Source organism: Malus sylvestris, chromosome 15 (genome assembly GCF_916048215.2).
Source record: "Malus sylvestris chromosome 15, drMalSylv7.2, whole genome shotgun sequence".
Taxonomy (NCBI): domain Eukaryota; kingdom Viridiplantae; phylum Streptophyta; class Magnoliopsida; order Rosales; family Rosaceae; genus Malus; species Malus sylvestris.
The window spans coordinates 51918413-51943408 of NC_062274.1; the positions used below are offsets into that span (position 1 = coordinate 51918413).

Here is a 24996-nt window from a genome sequence, read left to right on the forward strand (position 1 = left end):
CAAAGGCGGAATACAAATCTCTAGCCCACACTGCAGCTGAACTGACTTGGATCTGTAAAAAATTTTGTGACCTTGGTTTTCCTCTCTCTCAGGCTCCCACTCTCTGGTGTGATAACATTTCAGCCATCTCTCTTGCTTCTAATCCGGTCTTTCATGCCCGAACTAAACACGTGGAGATTGACTATCATTATATTCGCGAGTTGGTCTTAGCTAATCTCATCAAGGTTCACTTTGTTTGTAGTCAGGATCAGCTCGCTGACATACACACCAAGTCTCTGTCCAAAGGTCGATTTGCTGCTCTAAAATCCAAGCTTCCTCTTGGTTCTTCAATTGATCCCAAGCTCAGCTTGAGGGGGTGTATTGAGAGACCTAAACCAGTCACAATTTAGTTACAACAGTAAATAGTTAGTTGTGGTATTTGTGTAATTAGTTGTAGAAGATAAGGTCACTTATATAAAGAGTATTTGTGACTATATATATCTCTGTGTACTGTCAATTAAAATATGAATGAGAAATATCTTCTTCAACATTTTCTACATAAACACTACCAGACATGTTAAATGCTACTTCTCAGATTAAATCAAGAAGATAATGACAATTTGATGAATAAGAAGCTTCATCTTCCACAGATTCCTGTCCAAGCTAAAAATTTGTAACCTTCATCTCATTGAACGTCAATGTGCCAGTTTTGTTACGGTGGTACATCCCATAGTCTCGCAAGCAGGGAGCCTCCGCACCAGATCCTGCTCCGCAATCATCCTCTTCATTGAATAAGTGTGAGTCAAAGTGACAGCAAACGGGAAGCCTTCAAGAATTGCAATCACAACGACAATAACTGCAACTGCTACCATGTCCACCACAGCATTCACCACATCATCAATCTTCGTCTTGCTGCCTTCAAACTTGCCAAATTCACTCGTTCTTTGTGTTGCCCATGAAGTAACGCGCTACCAAGACCTTGAAAACCATGAATGCAACACCCAAGCCAATCTTTGACATTAGCGGGGTTAGTTTACTTAACCGCTCTTGTAATGGCTTCTGCCGATCACTCGTGTCACGGCTGATCAAGCTCATCATTTGGCCCCATGTCGAATTCATGCCAACTGAAGCCAAAAGCATTTGTCCATATCCATCAACCACCTCGGCTCCGGAATACAAGGACGGGTTCTGGCCTCCATTAACTTCCACATGCTCGCTCTCCCCCATCATGCTTGATTCGTCCATGCGCAAGTATTATCCAACTCATTTGCATTTGAAGGAGAAATGCAATTATTATCGAAACTTTAAATGACACTTACTATTGCTCTAACGAGTATTATTTAATTATTTTATTTTTACTCTCTTTTGTTTTGTTGTAACACTTTTATAAATTGAGCTTGAGCTTACTTGACATGAAATCGTGTATTGAATTTTCTTACTTTTTAAAAAATAGACAACAATGACCGGATTGTCATTATCTTTTCAGTCACAAATGACAATTAGCCACCATTAAAAGTGACTATAGGCTTTAGTTACTATGAACTTTCTTTTTGTAGTACAACGATATATTTTTATATTAAAAAGATGATGAGTTCGACTAAGCCACAAATGGGTAACCTAATTTAATATTGAATTCGTAGTTACTATGAACTATTAACTGTAAAATAAGCAAAGACTATTTTTATGTTTTGAGAAAAGCTCAAAAAGAATTAGCAACATTACATTATTGGGACTAAAGTTTTAATTACATTATCAACTAAAAACAGATGTTGAGCATACTCGCATCCTACAAATATATTGTACGGCAAAGTTTAAATTACATTATATTAGTATAATAAAAGAATGTAAGAAATAGTTATACAAAAATTCATATCAAACTGTGATTTACACATTGTAACCGTCGCTACGTCTTCAATCCTCCAAAATCAAAGGTACTTCAAAAAGAGTTCTTCTTCGACTTCTTCATCTTGAGATAGCTGAAAATAGGAGTCTCAGGAACAGGAATCGACTTGACAATCCAACCAATTGGCCAAGAGACTGCTGCAATACCAACACAAGCACCCCATTGCCCCCAATTCAACCTTTCTGTATCTGCAAACTTCTTCAAAAACTCCACCATCACCACCTGCAGCAAAATTGTGACACCAATAATTCCCAAAAACAACTTGTTGGTGTGGATTCCTCTGAACACATTCTTCTTCTCGAGCTTCCTTGCATTGAACTCATTGAACACCTGGCACAGCACAAATGTGTTGAAGATCAGTGTGTCCTTCACCTTGTCCTCCACACCAAATATCGATTTTCCTTTGAACTGCAATGTCAGGAGGATTGCAATCTGGTAGAGTGCTTGAGGCAGGAGGTTCCTCCACATTATATTGGTGATCAGAGGCTCCGTCCTCCCGACCGGTTTTTTCTTCATGAGCTCTTTTGTTGGCTTCTCTGTGGCGAGAGCCAGAGCACCTAGTGTGTCCATGATCAAATTCACCCACAGTAATTGAACAGCTGTTAACGGGACTTCACCAGCGGAAATTGCTGCTACAAAGTTGATCACCAGCGCTGCGACATTGACGGTGAGTTGGAATTGGATGAACTTCTGGATGTTTTCGTAAACACATCTTCCCCACCTTAAAACTGTGGCCACCGACGAAAAGTTGTCGTCCATGATCACGATATCCGAGCTCTCTTTCGCGACTTCTGTGCCTTGAATCCCCATGGAAAGTCCGATGTCAGCTTCTTTCAATGCGGGCGCATCGTTTGTGCCATCCCCTGTCACCGCCACCACATGGCCTAGCTGTTTCAAGCACTGCACCATGAGAAGCTTGTCAAAGGGGGAGGACCTTGCCATCACACAGATTTTGTCCACCTTCTCCATTCTTTCTTCCGCTGTGTAGTTGCGAAATTGCACGCCTTCTATCACTGCACCGTTGAAGAACATGTCCTGATCGGGCTTGAGTATCCCGCATTCTGTGGCTATTGCTTTTGCAGTGAACACATTGTCACCTGTGATCATTTTAACATTCACCCCTGCACGTTGACAGTCTTCAACAGCTTTCTTCACCCCCGGGCGGCATGGATCTTTTAACCCAACAAAGCCTAATAATGTCAATCCATCTTCTTTTAGCAAATTTTTATGTTCTTGATCATCCACTTGCTCTTGTACCTCAATTTCTGTGTGTGCAAAAGCAATGCATCTGAGGCTGCTCGCCGCCATACCTTGGATAATCTGCTCAAATTTCAATTTCGCGTTCTCATCCATATCTTTAACCACTCCGGATGCATTGTAGTAACTTGTGCACATTGCTAATACCATCTCTGCAGCTCCTTTCCAATGTGCTTGCACAGAATCGTCCACCTTCCGCTTCATCAAAACCCCACTTCGTTTCTTCTGCGAATTGAAGGCCTCGACATAGAGAATGCTGCAACTCTTCACCACTTTCTGCATATCCATCTTCGCCCCATGCACTGCCCACGAAAGAATCGCCTTCTCAGTAGGACTCCCCGAGATTTCAATTTCCGAACCCGAATTAGGCCGGAACACACTCCCAGTTGTGTTCAGAGCAACCCCTTCATGAATCAAGTTACGAACAAAAGGTGATATGGACGAATACGCCTCTTCTTCCACGGGTTCCTCGCCTAGCCAAAACTTGGTCACCTTCATTTCATTCATGGTGAGAGTGCCTGTTTTATCGGTACAAATGACGGTGGCTGACCCCATCGTCTCACAAGCAGAAAGCTTCCTCACCATCGCCTTATCTGCCATCATTCTCTTCATCGAATACGCAAGCGTTAGAGTCACAGCCAGAGGCAGGCCTTCCGGAATTGCCACAACAACAATTGTAACCGCAGCAGCGATAATCCCTACAACCGCGTTTAATATGTCGTCAACTTTAGTCTTGCTGCCATTATACTCCCGGTTTCCATTCTCGTCCTCTGTATTTCCAGTGAAGTACCTAACCATCAAGACAACCAGGACTAAAAATGCAACTACCAAACCGACTTTACCAATCGATGACGTTAGCTTGTTGAGCCGAGCTTGCAGAGGCGTCTCTTCACCATTGTCGCGGCTGATTTGGCTCATCATTTCGCCCCATGTCGTGTTCATTCCAACAGAGGTGACAAGCATCCGAGCGTAGCCATCAGCCACTTTTGTGCCGGAAAACAAGAAAGGATTATTGTGGTGACTAATTTCGACATGATCACTCTCCCCTGTCATGCTCGATTCGTCTACTTGTAACGAATGGCCGTCTAGAAACAATCCATCAGCCGGAACTTGGTCTCCGATCTTTAAACAAATGACATCACCAACTACAATTTCGAATATCGAAATCTGTTGGCGCCTGCCGCCTCTCACAGCTTCGATTTGGACATTGTCGCTGACTTTAGACAACTTATCAAACTGTCTGTTCTGTCTAAAATTACTCACAGCAGAAACAGAAATTACCAGAATGATTGCGAGAAATATGCTTCCGCCATCGATCCATCCATCTTTTAGACCGTGCACTTTGATTCCCAAGCCGAGAGAAAGCGTAGCGCAGCCTAAGAGAATGAGAATTGTGAGGTCTTTGAAGGCCTCCCACACAAAGTGGAAGAACCCCTTTGTTGGTGGCTTCTTGTACGTGTTCGAGCCGAATGCTTTGAGTCTTTTCGCAATGTCGCCTTCAGGATCATCGCCGCCATGGACTCCGTGCTCTGCGTCAGTTTTGAGAGCGGTGGCAATTTCTTCAACCCCTCCTAGCTCCTGAAGCTGGTTGAGATTTTTCTGCTTGACAAGGTTAGTGAGGGTAGTTTGATCAATTTGGAATAAGCTATATGATGGCTCAACAGTAATGGCGGTATGAGAAGGAGATGGAGATAATTTGGTGTTTTTATATTTTGGTAGTGAAGGGTTGAAGGCTCTAGAGCAGTAGATTGTGGCAAAAGCATAACGCCATTTTCTTTGGTGTTTGCTAAGAGTGCTTTTTGGAACATCAAAAAGCCGCTCGATTTCAATGCAAGCCAACTTTGCATGCAGGGTGGTAGACATGCTTAAATGAAAAATGCTTCCAAGTTTAGAAATCGCAATGAAGGCGGCAGCCGAAGCGAGAGATGATGACTGCTACGGCCAAATTTAAACAACTATCGACCGGAATACTATCTCGGATTCCCAATAGAGGTAGAGAAAAAGCTTCGGAGATGAACGAAATATATCTCAAATGGCAAACAAATAAATGGAAGCAATTGTTGTTCCTCATAAGTTTGCGTGAGTATCTACTTATAGCCAGTTAGTTTACTTAGAGAGGACGGGAAGTTCAGTGGAGACTACGTGTTACCGACGGCATAAAGTAAAGTTTCCCGCGTTAAGTATTATTTCTTTTCCAGAAGCAGCAGAGGGCATGAGGGCACAAGTTCGTACGTTCATGTAGTATAAAAAAGAAGACGAGCCGCCATGGTAATGGGAATCAAAGTCGGTTTTTCAAAACAAAATAATGAATGTCTTGAGCGCACAAACTCATCTGATCTGATGTCGACGCCTGTATTTTTTGGCAAGGTCAAGGTGAAAACAATGTTATATCCGGGAAGGTTGGACATTACGAATAATGAATGCGTGCGCTTCTTTTTCTGAACTATTCACACGTAATTTCATTATTATTCGCCGTAGGTATGGAACATATTTGTCATAGGGAAAAAAAACACTTTTTTAAAAGAAAAGACTTTTTTCGACAAGTGTTCTTAATGGATGATCTGTAAAAAAAAAAAAGGCCTAATACTTAATCTGTAAGTCAAAGAGGTTGTATTGTGTTTAGCCAAGCTTTTTTCTCTCCAAACATCGTGGACGTGGTTATAATTGGAATTAAGGAAGGGATGGGATAGTCTCTCTTCTCTCCAAACTTTTTTCGACAAAGACTCAGAGCATTATCTGTTTTAAAGTTGAGAAGGGATTGACTATAGCTTAGCTACAGTCAAATTATTGTCTCTTAGATTTGATTAAGGGCAGTTAATTAATCTCAAGCGCCTTCCTCATCTCACTTATTCTTAACTTTTTATTTTTGTTCATAATTTCTCACAATATTCAAATAAGTATAGGCATGATATGAATTTATTTGCTACTCATCTCCTCCAACACACAACCTAGAAGTAACCAATGGCAAAAGCAGTGGCAGAGTTAGGATTTCTTGTGAGCAAGTGCCTAACACAAGTATAGAAGAAGAAAAAATCATATATTATTTATAAAATCACTAAACAAAGCATCATAATATATATCCAAATATTTACATATGTGTAGATAGTTTTATCTATTTATAACAACAACCATAATCATTCTCGACGAATTCTCATATTTCAAAACCGTTCCATGATGTTATCTATATTATTGAAAACAATTATTAAACTTGAGAAAGAATTACTAAAAAAAATTGCAAGCCCTAAAACTCAAGTATGAGGTAGGGTAGAGTAGAAACAAATAAAAATGTACAGAGAATACAGGGTTTTACAAACCTTATTGTTCTTTGTTCAATAAATTTGGGATTTGAAATGGCTAAATATATGAAATTCAAGAAGAAGAGAGGGAATAGCTCTATCAGTGCACAAGTGAAAGACGATTTTTTTTTTTAAGCGAATGATGATTTTTAATTTAAAAGGTTATTCATTTTTGTTAAATGATCATTTAACATAATATACTGAAATTTTGGGATGGAATCTGTTGGATGAAAGAAACTTTAATAATTGAATTTGTTTAAAGTGTGAGAAGGGTTGCAAGGCAATAAAAATAAGTGTAATACTAATTTCATTTTTTCAAGTTAGAAACGTTTAAGACTACTCTAGTCCTTATGTTCTTCCGTCAGTGGGCAGAAGAACATGAGCCTTGAGTGGGTTTTGTTCCCAACCCCACAGCATCCAATCCACTGACGAAAGAACATGAGCCTTGAGTGGGTTTTGTTCCCAACCCCACGGCATCCAAATTCCAATTGGAGTGGTCAAAGGGTTTTCGTCGACAGAGATTCAAAATGTTGACTCACTTCAAATTCGTGCACAACTGGCAATTTTCCGTATGTAACCCGCGTACACTGTCGGAGAAAGAAACAATGCCAAATCTTTAGCCGGTTGCGGAAGAAGTCTCTCATGGAATTAGGTTCTACCATAAAACCAATTGAAGAAATATAGGAAGTAGCCCAAGATCATATAATAAGCCACTAGCTGGGCTTGTCCCTCACCCAACAACCTGCTCTGATACCATGTATAATTTCCTCACCCAACAACCTGTTCTGATACTATGTAGAATTTTTCAGATCGACGAGCCCAGGGCCTACTCCAACAACACTGATATTGTCTCCACTTTACCACCTGCCCATTCCGTCAGGTATGAGGTTTTATCACAAAATGCATCTGTATTAGTTAGAGTAGGGTAATATTATTTAAACTCATTGAGTTTCTTTGAACCCACCGATGTGGGATTCTTAACTTCTTAACGGTCTCGCAGGAATTTACGATCCTTGATTAATTACCCAAAATGTATACAATTCAATTAAGAATTTCAAGCTTTTTTTATTTCGATTTTTTTTGCCGAATTTTTTTTGAAGTTAGATTGATATTTGTACAAAGTAAATTAGACATGCATGGTGGAAGCTTTTTGGTCCCGTATACCGTTAGGCCAACTACCGTTTTGGTGTAGGTTTTCATAACTTCGTATTTTTTTCGTCGAGGCTTTGGCTAGTTGTCCTCCTCGCTGTACTTTTTTTTCGTTTCTAATAAATTTTGGTAGGCTTGGGTGTTTGAGGATCGTCCACCAGTCCATACCTAGGTCAAATTACAAAAATAAATTAGCCATGGTGGATATTTTTAGGTCCTGTATATATATTTCTAGTGATCGATGTTCCAATGAATTAATGAATATACGTACATTAGTTGTTAGGGTTGTAGAGTCAGCTCAACTAAATTTAAAATCTACAACCACTTAGTACTACAATTTAGTAGTATTTTTTTATTTATAAGTGAGATGTCTTATTTTCGGATATCATAAATGATGAGTTTGATACTAATTAATTCATCAAACTTTTAGTTTAAATATATCATTGTATTAAAAAAAAAAAAAAAGAACTTTAACGAAAAGCTCCAGTTACTGTTCACTTTAACGAAAAACCACATTTTTACACTAAAAAGTCAATCCTGATACTATTCACTTTACCCTTTATTTTGTATTTATAGTTAAAACTTAAAGTTTTCAAGCCATTTTCATCAGTTTTTCTTAAAAAAAAAATACTACAAAGTGCCATGGGATCAACTTAATTAACTTATAGTGGCTTAATTTCCTATCAAATCATTAACAACCTCAACCTTAAGTGCGTGGTAATGTAATGGTTTGATGAGAATCACATCATCAACCCACCTCGAGTGTGGAGTTAGTTCAGCTAATTTTGTAAGTTTACAAGACTCATTGGGGTCAAGTTGTTGATCAAAATTTCTTAACAATTCATTAACAACGCGTCCTTCACCTCAAGCGTTGTAAGTAATAGAAAAATTAAGGCTAAATAGCCAAAATGGTCCTTGAGATTTACATAATCAATAGAAATGGTCCCTGAGATTGTCCACCATTCATGATTTTGGTCATTCCGTTAAAAACTCTTTGGGCAATTTTCAAAGCTTCGTAACTCAATCGATTCTTAACCAAATTCGACATATAATATATCAAAATAAAGATAGGAAAGTGTAGAACAAGATTATACCTCTTTGGAAGCTCAATTGTTACCGAAGATGGCCGGAAAATAGACTGAAATGTGACTGATCAGCGGGAAAAATAAATAACTCACCGAAAGGTGCTAGTCGACTATTATGACAGTTTGGCTGCTGCGGATAACGGTAAAGTCCTAGAAGCAGTTCCAGCCCAGGTGAAGTTGACGTATCATATTGTATGAATCTCTCACCTGTTTCGAATAAAATCGAGTGAGGCACTGGTGCAGAGAAACGATACTCGCCTCAACTGTAATTAGCGCCATGCAATTGCATCTTGCATGCACATTGTATCATATGTGGTTTTCTTCTATAGAACATAGATTGTGCTATGCCTTTAATTTGTCAAAATATTCCTCTATTGTATATGCACTGGTTATGGTTTAAGATGTTGGATCCAAAAGAAAAGCATGATCAAATTCTCTAAATTTCTTGTCTTGGAGCACAAATTTAGTTTGGTCAATTGCTCCATAATATTAGGAATTGCTCCATATATTAGGTGAGAGATTCGAACTTGGGTGCAATGCGACGGGGGATTCTGCCTTGGCCAAGTACTCTAACCCGTGTTTGCTATCCCTCTTTAGATAGCTGGATATGGGCTTACCGGGAACTGGAATGAACTTGAAAACCCAACTTATGAGCCAAGATATGGCTGCACTCCCAATGCATGCACCCATTGACCCCAACTTAATTGCTATGCATCCGCAAACCTGTTCAGAAGTTCCACAATAACCACCCAAAACAATTTGTTCCTCTGACTTCCTCTGAAGACATTAATCCTCTCCAAATCCCTTGAGTTAGACTCATTAAACACGGCGCAACACAAATATATTGAAGACCAATGTGTTGTTTACCTTCTAATACCAAATATTCATCTGTCCCTGAACTGCAAAAGCAAAAGCACAACTATCTAGAACGAAGCTTGAGGTAGAAGGTTCCTCCGCATGATGTTGGTGATCACTGTTGGACCCACGAGAGGCCTTTCCATGAGCTCTTTAGTAGGCTTATCGATGACGAGAGCTAGAGCAGCCATTGTGTCCATAATCAGATTCACCCACAGCAGCTGGACCTCTATTAATGGTACTTCATCGGCTGAGGCCGCTGCCACAAAGTTGATCACAAGAGTTACAACATTTTTTGTGAGCTGGAAACTGAACAAACTTTTGGATGTTGGCAGAAACGCATCTTCCCCATCTTAAAACGGTTACCAAAGTTGCAAATTTGTCATATAAGATGACAAAGTCTGAGCTCTTCTTGGCAACTTCAGTGCCCTGAATCCCCATCGAGAGTCCTATGTCAACTTCTTTGAGTGTGGGCACATCATTCTTGCCAACAACTGTCACAACAACTACATAGCCTTTCTGTTTCAAGCACTGCACCATCAGAGGCTTATCAAATGGCGAAGACCTAGCCATCACGTTAATTACATCAACTTTCTGCATTCTTTGCTCTGGCGTGTAGTTGCGATTCTACACCTTCTACCACTGCTTCCTTGGTTCCTCCTGGTCAGGCCGGAGTATGCCACATTCGCTAGCTATTGCTTTACAGATGAAAACATTGTCGCAAGTGATCAATTTCACCTACATTTCAGCCAACTGGCAAAGCTTCAACTGCTTCCCTCACTCCTGGTCTATATGGCTTTATAGATCCTATTAACTTTCAAAGTGTTATCTTGTATTTCATTCATAACCTTATTAAAATTGTACATAAATATATAATGAGACTAACCCTCCTTGATTTACGCCACAACTAATGGCTTAGGGAAGATAAAACAACAGCTCCTTGAATTAAGAAGTTGACAACCAAGATGAGACTCCTATACAAGTATTACTAATCACAAGAAAAGTGTAGCCGGCTATTAACCACTTAGGGAACAATCAATACCCAAAGGAAACATACTTGAGTAATTGACTAAACCCTAATTGCCCAATTTTACAGTGAACCACCTTAATATTCAAGAGACTCAAATAACCATTGGACTACTTCCAATACTCCCCCTCAAGCTGGATCTAAAAGGTTTATGGATCCAAGCTTGGACAGAAGCCTTTGAAACTGATGAGAAGCCAAGGGTTTGGTGAATATGTCGGCCAACTGATCGAAGCTTCTTGTATAATGGGTCTGAATCACCTGCGACTGTACTTGTTCACGAACATAATGACAGTCAACTTCAATGTGTTTCGTCCTCTCGTGAAACACTGGGTTTGATGTTATATGCATGGCTGCCTGGTTGTCATATAATAAGGGCATAGGTTGAGTTGTAAACACACCTAAGTCACACAGAAGACTCTTTAGTCATATTAGCCCACACACAGTTGAGGCCATTGCAATGTACTCAGCTTCGGCACTTGATCTTGCGATGACAATTTGTTTTTTACTCTTCCATGTGATCAAGTTTCCACCAACAAAGGTACAGTAACTAGTGGTGGACTTACGATCGATTGCATTTCCTGCCCAGTCGGCATCACAATACCCCATGACTTGGGTGTTCTCATTCTTCTTCCCAATGGCTATTTGAGTCTCCTGAATATTAAGGTGGTTCACTATAAAACTGGGCAATTAGGGTTTGGTCAATTACTCAAGTATGTTTCCTCTAGCTATTGATTGTTCCCTAAGTGGTTAATAGCTGGCTACACTTTTCTTGTGATTAGTAATACTTGTATATGAGTCTCATCTTGGTTGTCAACTCCTTAATTCAAGGAGCTGTTGTTTTATCTTCCCTAAGCCGTCAGTTGTGGAGTAAATCAAGAAGGGTTAGTCTCCTTATATATTTATGTACAATTGTAATGAGGTTATGAATGAAATACAAGATAACACTTTGAAAGTCAATATGGTATCAGAGTAGGGAAAATAACCTACTTCTGCTTTACTACTATCCGATCTTTTTCAACCTTCAAAATGGCTGAAGATAATCCCTTTGGATCTGAAGCTGAAAGTTCACAGGTTCTTTCCTCCTTGAATTTGTCTGAGGTAGATGTCAACCCAAATCAAAGATTAAGCTCAATCTTGTTGAATGAGTTTAATTACTTGCCTTGGTCAAGAGCAGTATCTCTTGCCCTAGGTGGAAGGTCTAAGTTAGGGTTCATAAATGGAAGCATCAAAGTACCTGATGCTTACTCACCAACTTATGAATCCTGGCTTAACAAGGATCAACTGGTTATGCCGTGGCTCCTAAATTCCATGGAACGTAAACTAGCTGAAATCTTCAATTACTCTGAATCATCACTCAAGCTATGGGAGACTGTCAAGGAAATGTATGGCAGTCAGAACAATGCTACACGTGTTTTCCAACTAAACAAGGATATCTCCAACCTGCAACAAAAAGGAAAGCCCTTCGTACACCTTATATGTAACATGAAGAGCATGTGAAATGAGTTGGAAATGTATCGCCCTCACATAACTGATGCATCTACGTTACTAAAGAGGGCTAAAAAAGACAAGATATTCCAACTCTTGTCCAGTCTCAACTCAGAATATGAAGACCTATGAAGCCGGTGGCGAAGCCAGAATTCTGAATGAGGAGGGGCCTTTCACAAATATGTGTGTGTGTGTACATATATATATATATATATATATATATATATATATATATATATATATGAGTGTGTGTAAAAAGTTGAATTCATAACATGTTGACATATGCAATTTGTGTAATCCTCACAAAACTGAAGAAAAAAAATTCTCTTAAATTCAATACTAAGTAGAAAAAAAATGTAAAAACCCAGACAACCAAGTAAGAGGTAGGTTGTGGAAGGCTAAAGAAAATACAAAGAAGTAAAAAAAGAAGGAAAAGGGGGAGAGGTTTGCAAATAAAGAAGGTGGGTTGCTTTAGAAAATTATAGGGTGTATATTACTGTTAGGTGAGAGAATCGAACCAGAAGTGGGGTTGCTTTTTCCATTTAAAATTGCACATCTCTTTTTAAACTCCCCTGCCAAACTTATTGTTTCATTAGACAGCTGAAAAAGATTTAAAATCAAAACAGCTTAACGACGTCGTTTGCTTCATCTTCTTCCATGAGGTTCACACCTCAAATGAAGTCAGGATGGGCCGGGGACTACACTAGTCCATTGGTGGCTCCTGTTGGAAGTATGCCTACAAAGCCACTCATTTGATGTAATAGCTTTTGGAATACTTATTGTATTAAACCTTTATATGTTTAATGAAGGGCAAAACTTATTGTTAATCACTATTTATTGTATCATGTGTTTAAACAATAAGGGAATCCAAGGAATGTATTTGATCTAAGAGATAAGTGATTTAAGTAAGTTAGATTATCGAGACCTTTCTCTTATGTTCATTCCTAAAACGTTCCTAGCCATAGGATTGCCAATTGGGTATTGACAATCCGCTAAGGTTAGTATGTGTTATGTCGACTCAAGTGTGAGTATGTCTAGTCTCAAGTCATTTAGTGTTGGACACTAAGGCAAACACATAGGTGCTCGAAAGAGTGATCGAGTACACTGAACAACGATCAAAAGAGAGTTCGAACATACATGTCATGTAAGAACTCGAGAGTTGCAATATGCAAAGTAGTCCTTTGACCTGAGGCATCATAGATGTCTAATGGTTAGGTCCTTGACCTTTGATCATGTCAAAGGCATTCCATTGGAGTGTCCACGTCATTGTTGGGGTCAAGCTATCTAATCATGTAGGCATATGAATGCACAACAAGGGATCTCTAACCTTCCATGGTGGAAGGAGAATACTCTAAGATGTGATTCGAGAGTCTTTGGCCAAAGCATATGAATATGACTTAGGAAGTTTGTTCCAAATCTTATTCAAAAGAATCATATGGAGATGTATCACATTGGATAGTAGACATGAAACAAACTATCACTTAAACAATGTGATTAAGAGTATTGTATTAGAGAAGGACCGTATTGCATTGTAGTTGTAACTGGATAGGTTTTCCAACCAATTCTATTTAGCTTGGGTAACCATGACATGCTGCTAGGTGTCACTCATGGTTTGTGGAAGCCCTGATGATTAGCAAACACTAATTTTAAGGGAGAATTGAAATGTGGTTTCAATTCACAATCGATCGTTAAGAGTAACAATCGCCCACTACCTCGCTAAATGGAACCTAATGGATCGTACACCGAGTAAGGATGAAAGTGAAGAAATTAAATGAAATGGATATGCAATTAAATGGTTTAATTGAAGAATGGTCAAGATTAATTAATTAGTTAATTAATTTTACGAAAGGTTCGTATTGGGTTTTTAAGTTGGTTTTGGGTTTCGGGGCCCAAAAGTGTTTTGGTCCACAAGGCCCATTATGTTTAAGTTGTATGACAACTAAAACAAAATGGGCAATAAGCCCAATCACAACAAATAGGCCGGCCATGGTGAGGAGAGGGTGAAGGTTTGCTTAATTGCAAGTTTGCCACTCACCTAAGAAAAGTGTTATAAAAGCAACTTTATAGCTATTTTTCTCATTAGGGTTTTTCTTGTAGAAAATAGGTGAAACCTATTCTCTCTTTTTAAACAAGGAGGCCGGCCACTTAGAGGAGATTTATCTAGCAATCTTTTCTTCTCTAAGTCATCCATTTCATCTTCACACCTCACCCTTGGTGTGGAGACTTAGAGACACCAAACCTTTGGTGTTTTGGAGATCCTTTCCTCACATCCTCAAGGACCAAAGGAGCACAAAAGGAGAAGGAAATCACAAGCAAGATCCAAGGAGCTTGGAGGTGACTTGAAGGCCCTCCACTTGGGTGAATCCCTTGTGTAAACAAGGATGAGCTTCAAGGGTAAAGAATCTTTAAATTCTTCATTCTCTTTTATGTTGTTAAAGAGTCTTTTGGTTCACCATTCACTAGGCTTTGAAAGTCATGAGTTTTATGAATTGTTTTTTAATGCATGCCTACTTTAATGTGTTAATAGTTTGCATATGTATTCAAATGTTCTTACTTGTTCTTAGCTAGGACAAAATTTTTCCTTCAGCTCCGCCCCTGTACGAAGCCATATACTCATAAACACTGAACTACCGTCATTCACCAATGTATGTGCAACAATCCAACGTGAAGAAGTGCGGAGGAAAGTCATGAACGTTGGTACAAAGGTCAATGTATCTGAAGCAAGAGCGTATTTAACCAAAGAGAGGAAGTACAAAGTTAAGCATCCAAACTTGAAGTGCCAACAATGCAACTACACTGGTCATATTAAGGAGACATACTGGATTTTACATCCAGAATTATAGCATGATTTCATGAAGGACAACAAGGGCTCACAGAGGTTGAAACGTGCTGCACACAAAGCCAACCATGCATCTGCCTCCACCTTCAATCTGATACATTCAAGAACTTCATAGCAAACCCAGTTGCACTCATAAATGAGTTTGCATCGTATCTTCAAAGCAAGAAAGGAGGGCCTGGAAGTGACCAAATAGTCGGTATTAAAGATGGAAACTCAACAGGTTTGCTAGGCAAGTTTGCTGGTTTTCTGGCAGAGACTGAACACGTATCCCAACAAGACATGCAAGGTATCATGAATGCTTTCAAAACTGCTCTTAATGTAAATATGTTGCATGATTTTTGGGTCGTAGATTCGGGTGTCACAGATCATATGACCAACCATGTGTCTAAGTTTCATAAGTTTGAAAAATTATCAAAACCCTCTCAAGTTTCAATTGCAAATGGTGATGGTGCCAAGGTTTTGAGAAAGGGAAAAATCAACTTAATGTAAGATAAAATTGAGTCAGTGGCCTTATATGTTCCTTCTTTTCCATTCCAACTCATATCTGTAGGAAAAATCACCAATACCTTGAATTGTTTAGCCATCTTCTCTCCTCACAATGTCATTTTTCAGGATTGTGTCACCAAGAAGACGATTGGTGAAGGGTTTTATTTAGATGGCCTCTATTACATATCAAAGAGTAGCCCCAAAGGTTTTCAAGCCAAGTCCAACTCTATCCAAGATAACCAATTGTGGCATCAACGTCTAGCTCATCCTTCTCAACCTATTTTGTCAACTTTGTTTCCAAACTTAGGGAAGGATTTAAATCCATGTGAAACCTGCCACTTGTCTAAGGCCACTAGATTACCTTTTAACTCGTCTTTATGCAAGGCTAGCAAGATTTTTGAACTTGTTCATTCGGATGTATGGGGACCAACTGGTGAATCTTTTGATGGTTATAAGTATTTTGTAATCTTTGTTGATGATTTCTCTAGAGCCACATGGTTGTACCTTTTAAAGTCTAAGAATGAAGTTATGGAAGTGTTCAAGGATTTTCATAATCTCGTTAAAAACCATTTCTCTTCTCAAATTCAAACCTTAAAGTCTGACAATGGCACCGAATACATGTCCCAAATCATGACACAATATTTGAGCAATCATGGCATCATGCATCAAACAAGTTGTGTTGGCACACCTCAACAAAATGGCATATCCGAAAGGAAAAATCGTGACCTACTTGAAAAAACTAGAGCATTAATGCTACAAATGAATGCACTAAAGAGATTTTGGTCCCAATGAGTCATGGCAGCGGCCTACATCATCAATAGACTTCCTAGCCGAATCTTGGAATTTAAATCTCCCATAGAGGTCATGAAAGGAAGGAAAATTGACCTTTCACACCTTAGGGTCTTTGGGTGTATTTTTTTTGTTCATGTTCAACCTTGTTGATACACAAAATCAGTGAGGACTTTGGTACAACAGAAAGTGTCAAGTTTGTGACCTTCGCTAGATTACTCCGGTCAATAGTGTGGATAAGTATGCAAGTGGATAGAGACAGGGAAGCAAACACAAGATGTACGTGGTTCACCCAGATTGGCTACGTCCACGGAGTAGAGGAGTTCTCATTAACTGTGAAGGGTTTACACAAGCACATAGGTTCAAGCTCTCCTTTAGTGAGTACTAGTGAATGATTTAGTACAAATGACATTAGGAAATATTGTGAGAGAATGATCTCTATTTATAGAAGAGAGTTTCTAGTTTCATTCTGACATTGACACGTGTCGTGTTGTGATTGGCTTCTGATGTTGACACGTGCCGCACTATGATTGGCTTCTGATGTCGACACGTGTCGCACTGTGATTGGCCTCCTGGTTTGAGGGAAACTCTTCTGGGTCATTGACGGTATAACGTTGACTGGTGCTCAGTAGTTTCGGGATTGGTCAAGTATGGTACAAATAGTTCTCAAAAGCTTCATAAATGGAGGGCAACCACAATTCTCAAAAGCTTCACACACTCTTGATCAAGACAGTGTGAAGCAAAACCAATTTATGGTGCCAACAAAAACTTCATCAAAGGAGTTCAATCACAATTCTCAAAGCTTCACACACTCTTGATTAAGACAGTGTGAAGCAAAACCAATTTATGGTGCCAACAAGAGCTTCATCAAAGGAGTTCAACCACAATTCTCAAAAGCTTCACACACTCTTGATCAAGACAGTGTGAAGCAAAACCAATTTATGGTGCCAACAAGAGCTTCATCAAAAGAGTTTAACCACAATTCTCAAAAGCTTCACACACTTTTGATCAAGACAGTGTGAAACAAAACCAATTTATGGTGCCAACAAGAGCTTCATAAATGGAGGGCAACCACAATTCTCAAAAGCTTCACACACTCTTGATCAAAACAGTGTGAAGCAAAACCAATTTATGGTGCCAACAAGAGCTTCATCAAAGGAGTTCAACCACAACTCTCAAAAGCTTCATACACTTTTAATCAAGACAGTGTGAAGCAAAACCAATTTATGGTGCCAACAAAAGCTTCATCAATGAAGGGCAACTACAACTCGTAGAAAGCTTCACACACTCTTGATCAAGATTGTTCCAAGCAAATTCAATTTATATGGTTCATCTAAACCTTCGACTACTACAAGGTGTGGCTTGCATCACAATCTTTTGCTAAACAGTGTGGAAGCAAAATTTTTATATGTTGTCTCTCCCACATTTTCAAATTTCTAATTTTCCCAAAAAAAAAAAAAGAAATTGGGAAATTCAAAAAAGCTTCATCAATGGAGGACAACTACAAATTCTCAAAAGCTTCACACTATCTTGATCAAGATAGTATGAAGCAAAATCAATTCATGGTACCTTACAAAGCTTCAACACAAAAGCTTCACCCACAAAAGCTTCACCTACAAAGCTTCAACTCCAAAGCTTCACCTACAAAGCTTCAACACAAAAGCTTCACCAACAAAAGCTTCATCAATAGAGGACAACTACAAATTCTCAAAAGCTTCACACTATCTTGATTAAAATAGTGTGAAGCAAAATCAATTCATGGTACCCAACAAAAGCTTCAACTCCAAAGCTTCACCTACAAAGCTTTAACTCCAAAGCTTCACCTACAAAAGCTTCAACACAAAACCTTCACCCACAAAAGCTTCACCTACAAAAGCTTAACCCACAAAAGCATGACCCACAAAAGTTTCACCTACAAAAGCATGACCCACAAAAGCTTCACCCACAAAAGCTTCACCTGCAAAAGCTTGACCCACAAAAGCTTCACCTACAAAGCTTCACCTGCAAAAGCTTCACCTACAAAAGCTTCACCTACAAAAGCTTCACACACTCTTGATCAAGATAGTGACAAGTAAAAGCAATTCATAATACCCAACAAAGCTTCAACCTCAAAGCTTCACCTACAAAGCTTCAACACCAAAGCTTCACCTACAAAGCTTAAAAGAAATACATACATATATATATATATATATTCAGAAATTCGAAAATTCAGAAATTTGAAAATTCGAAAATTCAGAAATTCGAAAACAAAAAAATTTGCCTAGGCCTCCTCTTCTTTAGGCCTAACAACTTTAATAACAAATATATATGAATGAGGAGTTTTGGGCTACCACTTAGAAAGGAAAATGGTGAAGTGTTGTTACTTTAGAAGCTTCTTGGGAGCAGCCTCTCCATAAATGGGGGTAAGGCTAGCCGACATTCACCTCTCCCAGACCCTGCGTAAAGCGGGAGCCTTGTGCACTGGGTACGACGTTGTTACTTTAGAAGCTTGGCTACTAGCAAGACACCTCCTTCATCAACTCCCTCGACCGGAGACTTGGGAAACTCCTACCATATACTACTGCACCTTGATACTCGGAAGTCTCACGACCACTCAGTGACTTGGATTTTTTCAAGTCTCCAACCGAGAAGTTTTCCTCACTCGGGAAATTAAGGAAGCACTACCTCAATCTACATGATTCGCTCACAAAGCTTCAACATACAAGCTTCACCAAAAGGAAAAATTCAAAGAACTTAGTGAAGAAGGCTTTGGTATATTTAACACAATACGTTGAAATGAAGCAAAGCTTATTTATTGATATATCTGATAAGTTACAAATATGTACATATACATGAATCAAAATAAACAAACAAGAGGGAGCCTTCACAAAGGTTGCTCAGGAGAAGTCTCAGCAGTCGGCAGAGCCCCAGAAAGAGAAGGCACCGAAGGGTGATCATTCGGAGCCTCAGTACTGGGCAGAACCCTAGAAAGAGGAAGCACCTGAGGTTGATCATTTGGAGCTTCATTACGCGGTACAACCCCAGAAGATGAAGGCAATAAATGCCTTTGGAACAAACCCACAAAACTCTGATGATCAAGTGAAATCTGACCATCAGATTCCTGCAGCTGGTCGAGCTTCCTCTTTATGTTTGTAGCATAGTCATGTGCGAGCATGTGCAACTGTTTATTCTCATGCTTAAGCCCTCTGATCTTCTGTTTGAGACTTATCACTTCAGCCGCCAATGATTCAACTTGGCGGGTTCGAGCAAATAGGCGTTGGGTCATATTAGACACAGAACCTGCACACTGAACACTGAGAGCCAGAGAATCTTTAACAGCCAACTCATTAAACCGTTTAGAAAGTAGTCTGTTATCTTTAGGAGTGAGAAGGTTCCTGGCCACCACCGCAGCTGTCATATCATTCTTCATCACAGAGTCCCCAACGATAAGATGACCAGTAGGGGATAAGAAGGATGAGCGCCATATGTTATCTTGAGAGGGCATGGCTGCCTCTTCACCAAAGTTCAAGTCAAAACGACGGTCGGATGGGCCAGACATTCTCAGAAATGATGAAGGAGAAATGAGGTGCAATAAATCTCTGAAGTATAAAAATAAGGGGAAAATTCCTACAAGTAATAACTCTTTGAAAGTACTTCTTGCACACAATTGGTGCCCCTATAAAAGAAAAGGCAATAGGGCCGTTGGTTCAAAAATCGAAGAGGCACCACTCTCCAGATTTCGAGAAGCAGATTTTCCTGAGTAAAATATGTCGACAATCCTTACACACAACATCAGCTCATCGGGTACCACAGATAACTTTGCCAAAGATTTTTGACAAAGTTTAGACACATAAACTTTGAAGCCAACTACCCTACTATTACCCACAAGGGTAAAAGAACAACACCACTGCTTGATAACTGGAAAGTCCTTATGTGTGTCAACTTCTGTGCTCCGTGGCAAGGCAGACTGGCAAAAATGCCCAACCTTTACTCACATTCGAGAAAACACTCCCAACAAGATTGCTTGCTCAAAAATCGAAGAGGCACAGCTCTCCGAATCTCGGGAGCCAGACTTCCAACAGGATTACTTGCTCAAAAATCGAAGAGGCACCACCATCCGAATCTCAAGAGCTAGACTTCCAACAAGATTACTTACTCAAAAATTGAAGAAGCACATCTCTCCGAATCTTGAGAGCCAGACTCCCAACAGGATTACTTGCTCAAAAATCGAAGAGGCACCGTTCTCCGAATCTCAAAAGCCAGACTCCTAACAGGATTGCTTTCTTAAAAATCGAAGAGGTACCATTCTTCGAATCTCGAGAGCCAGATCCCAAACAGGATTGCTTGTTCGAAAACCGAAAGGCACCGCTCTCCGAACTTCGAGAGCTAGATCTCCTTTGATAAAGCTTGTCTGCAATCTTCACACGCAATATCAGCTTTCCAGATACCACAGACCCCTTTTTCAAAGTGCTCTGACAAAGTTAAAACACATGAATCTTGCAGCTCCCACTACATTGCTATGACCGAGAAGGGTAAAAGAACAGCATTACCACTCGTTGTTGGGATAATTCCTATATATGTCGACCTTCATCCTCCACAGCTAGGCAGACCTGCAAATAAAAAAAATGCTCAACTTTTCTTCACATCCGAGAAGGCACTCTCAGCAGAGTCTCTCGAAATACTCAGCTTCTTTTCCCCCCGATAACACCTCTGCAAACAAGCCACACCAGAGCAAGAGTATCGCATATCATCAGGGTTAAAAGCAAGAGTATCCTATATCATGCTTTTTTCCTGTCTTTTCCTTTGGCCTTGTTCTTACCTGCAAGACAAGGAGAAAAAAGAGCAATCAGTCAACACTTGGAATCAAGCTTCTAGTCAGGAACTGACTGCCTGGAACCCCTTGCCTGACTACTTACCTGGCATTGCTCTCGAGTACTCATCTTCAACATCTTATGCTTCCAAAGAAGATACCACATCTGCCTGAGGAAAAGATAGGGCAAGTGAGAAGGATACAAGGAAGCATGTGGAGACAAGCGTAACAGAACACGTGCCGATACATCCATTACTTTGTCAACAGCAAAAGTATCTCATATCATCAGGGTCGAACGTACTCTAAATTTGATGGACTTGTTTTGACCCTCAAATTCTTGAGTCAGCCTTATACTCTTGAGGAAACCAGAAAACCCTCCAGCCTAGTTCAAGAATAAGCCTATGGAAAGTTACTTCTTCAAAAGCAAAAGTATCTCATATCATCTCTTCTCCATTTGATTCTCCTTATCCTTGTTGTTGTTTACGACACAATGAGAAGGAGAACAATCAACCGGAAGCCAAAGTCGAACCTCCGATCCAGGTTGCTTGCTTAGAAGTCTAATTGCTTACCTTGTCTGTTACCTCTTTCGGCAAATCTCCTAGCTCGACGACTTAGGGGACTCCTACTATAGGGTTTGTATCGTACTTGACCAAGCCCGAAACTACAAGTAAGCTTCAAGTGAAATTGATACATTACCTTGTGCATCTTCATCGGTTAAAGATACCACCCCTGGATGAAGGAAAAGTACTTCCAAAGAAGATGCCACATCTACATATGAGACAGATAAGGCAAGTGAAAATGATACCACACTTCGGTACTTAGAAGTTTCGTGATTACTCAATGTCTTGGATCTTGCAAGTCCCCAACCGAGGAGTTTCCCTCACTCGAGAACTTAGGGGAGTACTGTTTGTACCATACTTGACCAATCCCGAAACTACAGAGCACCGATCAACGTTATACCGTCAATGACCCATAAGTGTTTCCCTACAACCAGGAGGCCAATCACAACACGACACGTGTCGACATCAGAAGCCAATCATAGCGCGACACGTGTCAACATCAAAAGCTAATCACAACACAACACATGTCAATGTCAGAATGAAACTAGAAACTCTCTTCTATAAATAGAGATCATTCTCTCACAATATTTCTTAATGTCATTTGTACTAAATCATTCACTAGTACTCATTAAATGAGAGTTTGAACCTATGTACTTGTGTAAACCCTTCACAATTAATGAGAACTCCTCTGCTCCGTGGACGTAGCCAATCTGGGTGAACCACGTACATCTTATGTTTGCTTCCCTGTCTCTATCCATTTGCATACTTATCCACACTAGTGACCCGAGCAATCTAGCGAAGGTTACAAACTTGACACTTTCTGTTGTACCTGATAAGCTCATATTTATATATATTTTTCATCAAATTCACTTGTCTTTTCTTAGTTAGTTCCTTATATTTTTGAGCTATTTACTTTTTTTTTGTGTTTTGTGTGATTTGTCAAGCAAAGAAAAGAAAAGTAGCACAAGTGGGATATTAAGTAACAAATTCGTCAAAACTGCCTATGCAAATCAGTTGACTTTGGAAGCAAGTTTCAAACAGCTCAGAATGAATGAGAGAATGAGCCTTATATGCTTGGAAAGCTACGGATGTCTATTTTCTGGAGCAATTCACGGATTGTTAATATCATTTTCTAAAAGAAGTTATGGGCATTGTAACACTGAAAGGTTCATAAAAGGGTTAAGCAGATTTGGCTTATAAAATGAGAAAGTAAAAGCACATGTTTTGTGTTTTGCTTTGTCATCAACACTCAGCAGCAAATGGGGTTATGATTGCACTCATTTGCCTTTGGAGCAAGTGGAAATGCACAGCTAGAAAAGAGGATTAAGTGGAAATAGTTGGCAGCCAACGATGCAACAAAAAACAAAGGAAAAAGTGGAACTTTCCCTTTGTCAGCAAATTCTAACAGCAATCATGACCACAAATGGGTGGAGAATATGGAATTAGTTGGTCTTCCACTTGGTTTTTGTGGCTTTGGCAAAGAAAAAGAATCATATAATACAAGGAAGGAAAAACATAAGGCAGAAAAGGAGAGAAGAAGAACACACAGCAAAAGACCAAGGAAGGAAAAACATACGGCAGAGAGCAAACAGAAAAGGAGGAAGGAAAGAAGAAGAGGCTTCACTCAATTTATCTTGGTTTTATCTTCTCAAACCCATGTTTTACTTTTGGTTTAATTTGAGAATTATGTGTAACTAAATTTTAAGTAGTTAGAGGCTGTTTTGAAGCCCCAAATATGATTGCAAGTTTGTTATGACATTTCATTCAAATTCCTTTTATTTCCGGATGAAGATGCTCAAGTTGGCTCAATGTTAGAACACAACCTATTACTCTTTCTTACGTAGAATGTTAAGAGAATGGCGTTTTCAACTTAACTTAGTTCCTAGCATGCAATCTAGAATGGCGTGTTCATAGATTTAACAAGTAGAAATCATTAAGAACGAAAAGAGTTTGAGTCATCACAAGGCATGGTAAGTACTGGTGTTGTCTTACTTATCCTAGAAATTGGTTCACTTGTTAATCGCAATTAACAAGTACTACTCTAGAACATATGTAGGTCCTCATTCAACAAGGGCAGGCATACACATATTTATAGCATTTGAATATGCTTACTAAGTATGCATCCATAGAAAACATATAAAGAATTCATCGCTGACATAAGTAGTAAACCAATTTTCATCCATTCATAAAAGTAATTCAACGAAATGTCATAACAAACTTGCAATCATATTTGGGGCTTCAAAACAGCCCCTAACTACTTAAAATTTAGTTACACATAATTCTCATATTAAACCAAAAGTAAAACATGGGTTTGAGAAGATAAAACCAAGATAAATTGAGTGAAGCCTCTTCTTCTTTCCTTCCTCCTTTTCTGTTTGCTCTCTACCGTATGTTTTTCCTTCCTTGATCTTTTGTTGTGTGTTCTTCTTCTCTCCTCCTCTGCCATATGTTTTTCCTTCCTTGTATTATATGATTCTTTTTCTTTGCCAAAGCCACAAAAACCAAGTGGAAGACCAACTAATTCCATATTCTCCACCCATTCGTGTTCATGATTGCTGTTGGAATTTGCTGACAAAAGGAAAGTTCCACTTTTTCCTTTGTTTTCTGTTGCATCATTGGGTGCCAACTATTTCCACTTAATCCTCTTTTCTAGCTGTGTATTTCCACTTGCTCTAAAGGCAAATGAGTGTAATCATAACCCCATTTGCTGTTGAGTGTTGATGATAAAGCAAAACACAAAACATGTGCTTTTACTTTCTCATTTTATAAACCAAATCTATTTAGCCCTTTTTCAGAACCTTTCAGTGTTACAATGCCTATAACTTCTTCTAGAAAAATGATATTAACAATCCATGAATTTCTCCAGAAAATAGACATTTGTAGCTTTCCAAACATATAAGGCTCATTCTCTCATTCATTCTGAGCTGTTTGCAACTTGCTTCCAAAGTCAACTGATCTGCACAGGCAGTTTTGACGAATTTGTTACTTAATATCCCACTTGTGCTACTTTTCTTTTCTTTGCTTGACAAATCACACAAAACACAAAAACAAAGTAAATAGCTCAAAAATATAAGGAACTAACTAAGAAAAAACAAGTGAATTTGATGAAAAATACATATAAATATGAGCTTATCAATACCAAAGTCCTTACTGATTTTGTGTATCAACAAACCTCATCACCGAGATAAATTGGACCCTAGAACTGTTAAATGCATCTTTCTTGGTTATTCATCAACACAAAAGGGATATAAGTGCTATAATCTCCAACTGAGAAAAATGATTGTGTCTAAAGATGTTCGATTCCATGAAGCTTACCCTTTTTTCAGCAAGTCACTTGAGATCATAAGTCAATAGAAGTGTATCTTGGATTTGTTCCCTCTACCAAGAATCGAGCTCAATGATGCTGCAACAAATAAAGGTCCCAGCCATGTCAACAATGATGCACCACTCACTGAAAGTAACAATGAAGGCCACATCCTGATGGTACAATGCATGAT

General features: G+C 39.2%; 2 protein-coding genes and 1 pseudogene across 2 annotated transcripts in view; all 3 read right to left on the reverse strand.

Moving 5' to 3' along the window:
• Positions 1–1657: 1657 nt before the first annotated feature.
• LOC126604477 (putative calcium-transporting ATPase 13, plasma membrane-type) lies at positions 1658–5208 on the reverse strand. Its single transcript, XM_050271747.1, has one exon. The coding sequence runs from the start codon at positions 5000–5002 to the stop codon at positions 1916–1918; it is 3087 nt and encodes a 1028-aa protein (XP_050127704.1). The 5' UTR covers positions 5003–5208; the 3' UTR covers positions 1658–1915.
• LOC126604475 (putative calcium-transporting ATPase 13, plasma membrane-type) overlaps positions 1658–24996 on the reverse strand; it is a 72604-nt gene continuing 49265 nt past the window's right edge. Inside the window, exon 2 of the mRNA XM_050271745.1 lies at positions 1658–1757. The gene's annotated coding sequence lies outside the window, so the exon portion shown is untranslated. The remainder of the gene's footprint in view (positions 1758–24996) is intronic.
• The window catches only part of LOC126603093 (putative calcium-transporting ATPase 13, plasma membrane-type), a 30219-nt pseudogene continuing 14381 nt past the window's right edge, over positions 9159–24996 (reverse strand).